The 11,846-nt window shown below is 41.1% G+C and overlaps 1 protein-coding gene across 1 annotated transcript; it reads right to left on the reverse strand.

Annotated features, from left to right (window-relative positions):
• Window positions 1-6,075: 6,075 nt before the first annotated feature.
• Window positions 6,076-7,045, reverse strand: LOC147312613 (uncharacterized). Its single transcript, XM_086265197.1, has one exon. It carries the CDS (start codon window positions 7,043-7,045, stop codon window positions 6,356-6,358), a length of 690 nt encoding a protein of 229 aa, XP_086121323.1. The 3' UTR covers window positions 6,076-6,355.
• Between the last annotated feature and the right edge of the window lie 4,801 nt (window positions 7,046-11,846).

Raw genomic sequence — 11,846 nt, forward strand, 5'->3', positions numbered from 1 at the left:
CAGCAGTAAAATATAAATTACACCCCCCCCCCCCCCCAACCGGTTTCAGCAGATAGCCGCCCCTCCCTGAGCCTGGATCTGCTGGAGGTTTCTTCCTGTTCAAAGGGAGTTTTTCCTCCCCACTGTCGCCATGTGCTTGCTCATAGGGGATCATTTGATTGTTGGGGTTTTTTTTCACAACAACAGTTGTGAAAATATTCACAACTGTTGTTGTGAAAATATAACTGTTGTTGTGAAAATATTCACAACAACAGTTATATTGCAAAGTCTTCACCATCCATCAGCCATTACAATACAAATAATAAAAATCTTGAAATACATAAAAATGTTGATGTTTGATTTTGTTTACTTTAGTTTTGTTTACTACTACTTGTCTGATAGTGATTGTCTGAGTAGATAAAACAGTGGTCCTGTACCACCAACATCATTATGGAGATGTGTGAGAATGACTGGGAGACAGACTGGAGGATTACTGTGAAATCAGAAAAAGCAGAGTGGGGAGGTACTTCCTGTACATTGCTTCTCCAGCTGTGTAAATTACATTTTTCTCAGCAGCAACAGCTTTGGGGTTAGGAGAATGCCAGGACCAGTCAGTGCACAATTACCAATTCATCAGCTGCATAACAGCAGCTGGAGCCTCACAGCTGGAGCGCACTGTACTGAGTGAAACATTTTCACACTTCGGCGGCTCCGCTCTTTGTGTTTGTCTTTTTTGCGCTAGATTCTGAAGCTGTAGGTTTGATCTATCTTCAAACAACATTGACTGAACCAGCAGCAAAAGAAGATCCAAACTAGCTTCATGTTTCGCTTCACATCAACATTAAATAAACACCTTAAATTCCCTCTTACTTTTGCTGTTTTAACTCCACCATGATAAAAAATCACATGTCATGCAGAGCTCTCCGTCTTTCTCTCTCAGGAATAGATTCCCATAAGAAAGTCTGTTTTCTGCGTTATTCGCTTGCTTATTACCCACCAAGCTACCGTTGTTTACAGCGCTGTCTGCCACTGCTTTTTGTTTTTTAAATTTCCAACACGAAAGCCTAATTTCTTCACTTCAATACTGAACAAATGTATCTACTGCAGAATATTTTTAAGGTTATCTGCTATAAAATCCCAGGCAAGGAAAATCTCCTTCATGTTTTTCTGTTTTATCCTCAGTTACTTTGACACAAAGGCATCTGCTGAGTGTCAGCTTTGTTTTTATAGATGTAAAAATAAGGATATGTACTGATAAGTGATCAGAAATACAATATTTCTGACTGTATGGGGCAAAATTTCCCTGATTCAAATATAATCACCGAAATTCAAAAATTGCGGTTTTAATTTTCGCAAATGGCGCTCAATGACTCATTAACTGGCGCTACTTATCAGCCAATCGGTGGCATGTAGTCTGACGACGTCACAGTGTAGTACCTGATCAGAATGCTTGGAATCCCGGGCTGTGAACTACTATGACCTAATGGAGAACCCAGAAAAGCATTCAGGGTTTTCAGACAGAGCAGAATCATGGTTCCATCAATTGTTTGATGTTCATTTTATGAAATACTGTTTTAGCTTTATGATCTCACTACCACAAATAACAGAATTCAAACTATCCGCAAACTGTCTCATGACTCCACAGAATATTTTCCCTAAGTACTTGAGGATCATCTATCTGTTTTTTTTGGAAAACTTAAGGGGAGGTGTTATGACCCGGCTCGAGGCTGCAACATAAAAAATGAGACGAATATCAGAGTGTAAGTGAGAAGAGGTTTTAGCTTAAAATGACATCCCAGGTTGGCTCAAATGGCTGTTGCCACAAAGGCAAAGACTAGTGAGCTTCCTGAATAGCCTGCCACAGGTATGCGTTTATTTATACCTTACTAGGTGTGGCCAATTAGCAACAGCTGAACACATTGAGGAGATTAGGGGCTGCAGAGGGGCGTAACACCACCTCACTCAAAAGGGTTCCTCTAGGACCCCTAAATTTGTTAAGCCAAAGCCAAAACTTGAGCAGTTTATTACCTGCTCTCCTGACACAAAACTAAATACTCAAATTCAAATTCAAATTTTATTTGTCACGTACACAGTCATACACAGTACACAGCATTTCTTAACTTGGCATCTTTAAGCAAGGATGCACCTGCATTAGGATTTAAAGTTGCCACACTGAATGCATAAAGACTAACATGTGACCAACATAAAGGGGTACAAAGGTCAAATCCAAAATGATTATTCAACCTGCTACAACACAAAATCAGAGCAGCCACGAATAATCACATTCACAAGTGATCTGTGGTTCCACCACACAAACGGTCACATACAAGTGGCCTCATACCACAACAAGTTGCTGTAATATACAAAATTCATTAAAGCAACGCTAAAAGCAATAATACCCTAACTTTACATACCTACATGCCGGCAAAGTTATGTGCCATTAGCGATGTTAGTACTAACTGGGTTTTAAAACCTTTACTTTAAAATATACGCCGCTATATATATATATACCTGACATTAATCTATGTATGTATATATATATGTATGTATATATATATATATGTATGTATATATAAATATATATACTCAACAAAAATATAAATGCAACACCTTTGTTACTGCTCCCATTCCCCATGGGATGGACGTAGAGACCTAAAATTCATTCCAGATACACAATATAACCATCCCTCCCAAACAGTGGTCACAAATCAGTCCAAATGTGTGGTAGTGGGCACATCTGCTATATTGAGATAATCCATCCCACCTCACAGGTGTGCCACATCAGGATGCTGATCTGACATCATGAGTAGTGCACAGGTGTACCTCAGACTGCCCACAACAAAAGGCCACCCTGGAATGTGCAGTTTTTTGCGCTATTGGGGGTCTGGGGACCCAGAACCGGTCAGTATCTGGTGTGACCACCATTTGCCTCATGCAGTGCAACACATCGTCGCATGGAGTCTATCAGATTGTCAATTGCAGCCTGTGGAATGTTGGTCCACTCCACTTCAATGGCTGTGCGAGGTTGTTGGATATTCGTGGGAACTGGTACACGCTGTCGTATACGCCGGTCAAGCACATCCCGAACATGCTCAATGGGTGACATGTCCGGTGAGTATGCTGGCCATGCAAGAACTGGGACATTCTCAGCTGCCATCTGCCCTGAACAATGTGAACCATGATTCATTTGTGAAGCGCACACCTCTCCAACGTGCCAGACGCCATCGAATGTGAGCATTTGCCCACACAAGTCTGTTACGGCGACGAGCTGGAGTCAGGTCAAGACCCCGATGAGGACGACGGGCATGCAGTTGAGCGTCCCTGAGACAGTTTCTGACAGTTTGTGCAGAAATTGTTTGGTTGTGCAAACCAATTGTTCCAGCAGCTGTCTGGGTGGCTGGTCTCAGACGATCTTGGAGGTGAACCTGCTGGATGTGGAGGTCCTGGGCTGGTGTGGTTACACGAGGTCTGCGGTTGTGAGGCCGGTTGGATGTGCTGCCATATTCTCTGAAACGCCTGTGGAGACGGCTTATGGTTGAGAAATGAACATTCAATGCACGGGCGACAGATCTGGTTGACATTCCTGCTGTCAGCATGCCAATTGCATGCTCCCTCATTGCTTGTGGCATTTTGCTGTGAGACAAAACTGCACATTCCAGGGTGGCCTTTTGTTGTGGGCAGTCTGAGGTACACCTGTGCACTACTCATGATGTCAGATCAGCATCCTGATGTGGCACACCTGTGAGGTGGGATGGATTATCTCAATATGGCAGATGTGCCCACTACCACACATTTGGACTGATTTGTGACCACTGTTTGGGAGGGATGGTTATATTGTGTATCTGGAATGAATTTTAGGTCTCTACGTCCATCCCATGGGGAATGGGAGCAAAAACAAAAGTGTTGCGTTTATATTTTTGTTGAGTGTATATATATATATATACATATATATATATATATATATATATATATATATATATATATATATATATATATATATATATATATAGGATGAGGGACCTATGGATATATATATATATATATATATATATATATATATATATATATATATATATATATATATATAAAAAATAAAAAAAAAACACCCAGCACGCCCCTGCGGGCGGTTTATCCTTCAAGCTCGGGTCCTCTACCAGAGGCCTGGGAGCTTGAGGGTCCTGCATAGTATCTTAGCTGTTCCCAGGACTGCGCTCTTCTGGACAGAGATCTCCGATGTTGTTCCCGGGATCTGCTGGAGCAACTCGCCTAGCTTGGGAGTCACCGCACCTAGTGCTCCTATTACCACGGGGACCACCGTTACCTTCACCCTCCACATCCTCTCGAGCTCTTCTCTGAGCCCTTGGTGTTTCTCCAGTTTCTCGTGTTCCTTCTTCCTGATATAAAATCCCAAATGGGATCAAGAGGTGCACAGAACGTCGTGGCGGGAACGTGTCATGTGTCAAAGATTAGGAAGAGGGGCAGTTCAGGGTGTGGTAATGCACGGTTACTGCTTTTTAGATGACTTCCAACAGGACTGTAAATACAGAGGTGTAATAGAAGTTGGTACCATTGGAAATCTGCATTATAAATGGGTTGGGGTTTTATTCAGAAGCATCAGTACAATATCTTTCAATATATTTTCTATTACAGCTGCATCAACAGCCTTCTGAGCAGAACCACATCTTTCTGCCCAGTGACTCAGAGGCAGAATGGCTGCTAGCCAAGCTGTTTATTAAAAGTGCAGATCTATTGGAACATCAAGCAGTCTATCACCTCATGAGCACTCACTATCTGGCAGAGGTCTTTGCTATTGCTACTTTCCGCACCTTCCCTGAGATCCATCCTCTCTACAAGGTGAAATTTGGTGAGATACACTATAAAACCCTTCTATAGTGATGTTTCTATATTACTTAAATCATTTTATATCATATAGAGGACTTTATTCTGATCTTTATTCAAATGTTTACTTTGATAATTACCTTCTATGTGTACAGCTACTGATCCCACACTTCCGGTACACCCTGCACATCAATGCTGTGTACAACTCTATTTTTTGGACCTGATGGGACTTTAAGCAATGTGTGGATTCTCTTTTTTTATGCAATATATTTAGAAATGTCAACTAACACCTATCTGATTACCAACAAAGTTCACTTGGATATGAGGGGATAAAAGAGCTCATGAGATGGGGTCTCGCTTCCTGCAGCTCCCTCTGCCTGACAGAGAACATCACTGCATGAAGACTGCAGTCGATCCCCAACTTCTATTACACCTCAGCATTAAGTTAAGAGTATGAAAACTGCTACAGTATGAACTTTTTTTTTCAATCATTATATATTTAACAACAACAGTTGTCTATAGGCACTTTTATATTGTAAAGAAGCGAGGGAGAAGTAGAGAAGTATGAACTTGATGAAAGACTAAATTTAGAAAGGGCAATAATATGGTGTCACTTGGTAGGGAAAGAAATAAATGGATCATAAAGAGAACCATAAATGGGGTGGGGTGGTATAGGGTGATGGGCTACAAGAGAAAGTAGACAAAAGGTAATTTGTGACAAATGCATGAGGAGTAAAGAAACGGGAGGTGCTCAAGCACATAGAAGCATAACTGTTATATTAAGTTTAATCAAAAAAGAAAGCTTGGTCTTAAAAGACATCGAAACCCAAAGTGAGAGCTGGTTCCATAGGAGAGGGATCTAATAGCTAAAAGGTCTGCCTGCCATTATTCTTTTGCAAACTCTGGCAAACAAATAAATTCTGGATTTAACTGGAAGCCAATGAGTAGAAGCTAATATGGGAGTCTCGGTGATGATGAGATGAGAGATGAGATAGCCTTTATTTGTCAGTTGCAGTTGCCCACAACCGAGATGACAGACCTAGCCAACCGTACATACAATACACAAACATCACATTGGGGAGACAGGTCAGGCTAGGTAGCAAGGGGGGAAAAAAACATTGAAATGTGTAACACAGAATACAGGAATGCGCAGATATCAACACACCATAGCACAATAAACACAGACAAATAACATGGGAGAGTATTCCAGTGTGTACAGCTGATCTGGGACCGCTGCAGTCTTCGATTGCGCCTCCAGCTGATCCGGTGTCCACATCGGATGCGAGGTGAGCATGAGAGGAGGTGTTGGATCCGGGGTAGGGAGGGTGATAGCGGGGGCGTATCAGTGTACGTGTTTCGTGCGTGTCCATGTGGAGGGGTGATGAGTGAGTGCTTATCAGTGTATATGTATATGTGTGCGTGGCCATAGTTCAGCTGAGACAGTGTCCTTCGCCCTGGCAGGCTAAGTAAACAGTCTTCCAGCCAACCCAGGTGGCCTTGCATGGAATGGGAATGAACAGTCTAAACACAGTCGTTATCAGGGAGTTTTTGTTCGGCTCCAGCCTTGAGCCCACAGCTGGCGCTGAAGGGATAGCCGCATTATGATGGTGGTTTTTCGTTTATGCGAACAACTCATGAGAATTTCAAAGCTGTTCTTTGACACTGGACTCTTAATCTCCCGTTGGAGAGCAGCAAGCTTCTCCATGATGTTATCAAACTTGCGCTCCGTGGTCTTGTCATTCTTGTGCTCAAAGAGCAGATTCTGAGACGTCACGACCGCAGTGAGCGGCTCCAAGATGTGATCCAACTTTCGCTCAGAGGTCTTATTCTGAGTATTCACGGCAGCCATAAGCTTCTCCAAGATCTTAACCATGCTGCACTCAGTGAGCCCATTCTGAGAAGTCGCGCCTCGTCGCATCCTTTCAATCCCAGCGGGAAGCCTTGGGGGGTTTTGAACCACCGTTTCCGCTTTCTCAATTCTCCGATAAGCCAGGGCCAAGCCAGCTCCGATCAGCAAGAACCCTGTTATCATGGTTCCAAATAGGTAGATATCTTCAGCGTCCTCGATTAACAGTCCCGCCAGGCACACGATCCTCCATGTCTGCCACCCGTCCATCGTGTATCCGGCAGGGAAAGTCCCTCCAGGGCACTCGGGCTCTCCCGAGCCCAGACTTCTCGTTGAGAAAAGGGTGTCAATAGCATTCAGAGACCAGTTGATCAAATCCATAATTCTCTTTTAGGTTTTAGAAACAGACTGTGAGAGAGTGTTCCAGGGAAAAGTAATACAAAAAACACAAGGGAGAGGAGAAAAAGTGCATCCGCCTCCTCCGAGAGCCAAAGACTGTACTCTCAGTGCTCTCAGTGCAGTGTTTTGGATCAGCTAAAGGTTTTTCAGAGCATTTTTAGGACAGCCTGACTCTGAAGAATTATAATAGAGTAGCAAAGGAGTAATAAACTACTTTGTCACTCAGAGGCAGGATGTCTTCATTTTGGCAATTCACAGTAATACTGGAGGCCATGTAATTCAGGAAATCCATTCAAGCATTACATAAATGTCTACAAATTAATTTATTAATAAACAGTCTTGCACATCGTTGGAAGTGTGGTGATTAATTCTTCATTTAAAAATGTTGCAGTGATGTCAGATTCATTGAAAGTCAAACTGTCATGTTTTTGCCAGCTTTGTGAGGAATATAGTGGATTAATACTATCTGTCAGATAGCTTCAAAAGATGATCCACAAGATATTCATGTGGATCATCTTCTTCTTGGAAAACAAACTCTCTGGTAAGATGTAAATGCTCCAAGTTTTATTTTGTATACATAAAATCACACACTATTACATTTTCTTGTGAGTCATGACTGTGCTGTTAACAGGGTTTCCAACATACTTATACTGTTGAGCGATCAAGTTCATCACAATCCTGATCTTTACAGTGACAGTTCAACATGCTGCAAACAGACTGGTGAGGCAATGAAATGCATAAAGTGTTTCAATTAAAACATCTTTTATATATAGGGTGTCAATTTTAGATCACATTTTATAGTAAGCTAAATTTAAAGTCCAGAGATTTCCTGATGATTTCCAGAGGAAGCTGTGTGCACAGCTGTGAAGCTAATTTACTCGAAACTCTTGTATCTAGTTTGACTACCACTCCTGGGTGCCCAATGGCTCGCTCCTGCTGAGAAAACCTTCTCCAACCACTAAATGGTTCAGACAAATTTGGAGACTCTCCCAAATGTTTTGAGAGACAGTGGAGTTTGCAGGAATGGCTCGACATCTCTCTCAGAAGTGCACTAATGTATTAAGTTTTACATTTTATCAATTCATGATGCACAACCCTCACTAGCCCCTCCCCCCAAAAATCACCACCAAAGAAAAAAAAAATAAAGCAACATAAATATATATACATATATTTGTTTTTTAATAATGGTTCTGGTCACAATCCTTACCTGAAACTCCATCAGCCATGGACACTTACTGCTTATTGTGAAAGCTTATTGTTTTCACTAATAAGCCCAGACATGAAGGTAAGACCAGATGTTTGGTATTTCTACAAACTGAGGTCCTTGATCAAAGGCCAAAACTGTGAAGTAGACAATGGCCAGATGTAACAAAAAGGTTTTGTAATTCAGGTTTTTAAAGATCATATCACTAAATCGGATGACATTGATTAAAATAGAGATCAGCATAATTATTTAAGAAAGGCGTCAACTGGCACCACCAGGCTAACTTACATGGTAGGAGGTTAATTCATACATGCCTGACAAGGTATTTTCATGCTAGAACAGTTTTTTTGGTTGTAACCGAAAAGCTTATAGTGTTTTTATTTAGTAGTAACAGGATTATACACTTTTTTTGAAACCTTACATTCATGTGGAAAGAAGAGCAACTGATTTGTGGTAGGTGGATTACTCTAATGTGGTATTGTCATGGCTGCGGAAGCAGACATGTGGAGTGGTGAGAGAAAGGACCCAAGTGCAGGCACTGATGAATGACTGACACGTGAGCTTTATTTACAGTGGGGGAAATGAAATACAAGCAAGTGCTGAACATGGCAGCGGCTAAACTAAAACAAAACCAAAACTGGGTGAAACTAAAATATGATACAAAGGAACAAAAGTCTGGGACTAGAAACCCAGGACATGAAACATAAAAACCTGAGACAGAGGAAGACACAGGGCTTAAATACACAGGCAGGACAACGAGCGATTGGGGAACAAGGTGGCAACAAAGTAGGGCTGAACGATATATCGCATTTGCGATAATATCGCGACATGATCAAGTGCAATTTTCTAACCGCAAAGGCTGCGATTATACTCTGGACATGTCCAAATTCATGGGCTGCATCCTCCTGAGGCCGCATTTGTAGACCGATTACGTCACAGCGACGCGCCGAAGGCTGTCCAAATTACTACCATATCCCAGAATTCATAGCGCGGCCCAGCCAAACTCCAGTTTCCAACAATGGCGGCCGCTACTAAGTTTTAAAATTACTCATACTAATCTTTCTGGGTCACAAAATAAACTTTTAACATATTTTCAGGCGAGAAAGTAGTTGTGTAAACATCAAATATCTGCTCGGTTTATCAAGATATCCCATATTTGCAAAAGTGCTTCGACGTTTTCAGAGGCGTCTGCTACCCACCAGCTCGACAGCTAGCCGGGAGCTCGAGGGTTACTGATGCGGCCGAGAACGGCACAACTCCCGGCACATCATTTTCAGATCACCGCGGAGTTTCGCTGCTCGGGTTAAACGTAATATATAAGTCACTTAGACAACCTAAAAATGTTATTGTTGGGCTTTTTTCAGTGTTTTGTTTGTTCGTGAGTAAATCGGTTTGGCTGAGATTAAAGTTATTAGATTAGATAAAATAAAACTTTATTAATCCCCCGGGTGGGTTCCTCCTTGGTTTTCACACAGCTGACTAAACGTCAAACAGAAAACTTATTAAACAGAAGTATGAGACAGTCGAGAATTTACACCAGTGTCTGGTTATATTTTAGATAGCAAGAAGCAGACGGCCGAGTTTATTAAACTCCACCGAGACAGCGGTGACGCTAATCAGAACTAGCCTTCTGATTCAGAAGGCTAGACCGTCCAATTTCACGCCTTTAAACTTTAAAGGCGTGTTTGTGTGTGTGTTTATACAATTTCTATTATGTTTGCACTTTATGTGTAATGTTACTGACTGCAGAGATCAGTAAGATGTGTGTATTTTTTATTTATTAGTTTTATTTATTTAATATTATTTTTTAATTGAATGACTGTCTAGTAGTTCACAGATGTCGAAAAACTGAGTGTGGTAAAGCCACTGATTTTTTTTATGTATATTTCTGCAATCTGCACATTGTACTGACTTTCATTTTAATGTTTACACCAGGGTTCCTTGTCAGCACTTTATGCTCAGATGTTTGTAAGCTAAAAATAAACTATTGTGTATGTTCAAATATACTGTTGTGATTGAAGAAGTTAAATAAAAATGTCAGTCATCAATTCATGCATCACCTCATGTCATCATAACAGAGGTCTGTCTTCCAGGAAAGAACAGTTTAAAATTAATGTAATATAGTATTGGCCATACTATATGATGTATTGCTTGTCTTTGTTTAATAATACAGAAGACAAAGACCTTAAAAAATAATCGCATATCGCATCGCAATCGCAATATTGGGGCAAAAAATCGCAATTAGATTATTTTCCATAATCGTTCAGCCCTACAACAAAGCCAGGACAAATCACACATAACAAGACAAAGGATGCAAAGCAGAATACCCAGACTTAAGGAAAGGACTTTCAAAGTAAAACAGGAAGCACAAGACATTCGCAGACTCAGAGACCCAGACTTGACATGACTGACTGGATATGAAACATAGAACACAGGGAAGACACAGTTACTGAAACCAGGAGCTAGAACTACAAATATAAAATGAACAGAAAACCATCAGCAAAACCAAAGCCATGAATAACAAGTAATAATGGTATATAACTTAAACACAAAAGCCATGACAGGTATAGTAAAAAACATGAACTCTCCAAAGGGATTGTGTTTAGAGTCTCTTGATTATACAAACTGATCCTTGCCACCAATTGCACGCATGTCCATATACTGCGGATGCTCACATTAGAGGAGTTGGTCACTTCTAAAGCACAGTATTAGAAATAGTCCATGTACAGCATATAGCATGCACGGTGGCAGTGTACAACAATTATTCAGCTTTAACTGATCAAATGGTGAACTGCATGTACGGATCATAATTTCATCCGGTCAGATGAGTGGCAAATTCTGTGCATGATGGCCTAAATTCTACCGACAAGAGAGCACATCCATAAGTCAAAAATGAGCAGATCTAATAAGGGAAAAACAAGTAACCTAACAAAATGAATACTATGTAAGTGCAGATTTTACACATGCTCAAGAGACGGCTAAAGAAGAATCAATACAGTTTATAAGGTTGACCCCCTTTATTTGAAATCGAAGCTAGTTGTGCAGTCTTAGAGGCAGCTGTTCTCTAGAGGCTGATAAAGGGCAGGATTCATCTAGAAAAGTGCTGCTTTATTAAAATGCTTCTACTTTAAAAGATGTGTGTAGAAGAACACAAATCACCATTTAGGGTCGAGTCAGGTCCTGAGCATACCTCTATTAATTAAGTTACTGTGCCTTGTGATTAATCCACACATTGCTGGTGTCGTTTTCTGCTGCAGGATTTGTTAAAGTTTCTGTTATTGCCTAATCTCTGAGTAGAAATGTGATTAAAACCCTGAAACACTGCAAACCTATCGGCTCACTGCAACACAGAACTTGGCTGCCTAACACGCATCCTTGCTTTTCTTTGGATTCTCCTCCTTCTCGTGCACCACATTACTTCTACTCTGTATAAAACCAGCATTTTGTCATTGTTATTATTATTGTTATTATTACTGAGGACCAGAAATATTTGGATGTTAGCCCTATACATGCAGGGTGATTGTGAAGGATTAGAGGACAGAGCCCAAGTTTTGGCACTCGGCCACCCAAAGCAATTAT

The sequence above is a fragment of the Aulonocara sp. 'chitande type north' Nkhata Bay genome, linkage group LG15, assembly GCF_057382095.1.
Source record: "Aulonocara sp. 'chitande type north' Nkhata Bay isolate Kocher_YH1m ecotype deep benthic linkage group LG15, A_spYH_male_GT1.1, whole genome shotgun sequence".
NCBI classification, from domain to species: Eukaryota; Metazoa; Chordata; class Actinopteri; order Cichliformes; family Cichlidae; genus Aulonocara; species Aulonocara sp. 'chitande type north' Nkhata Bay.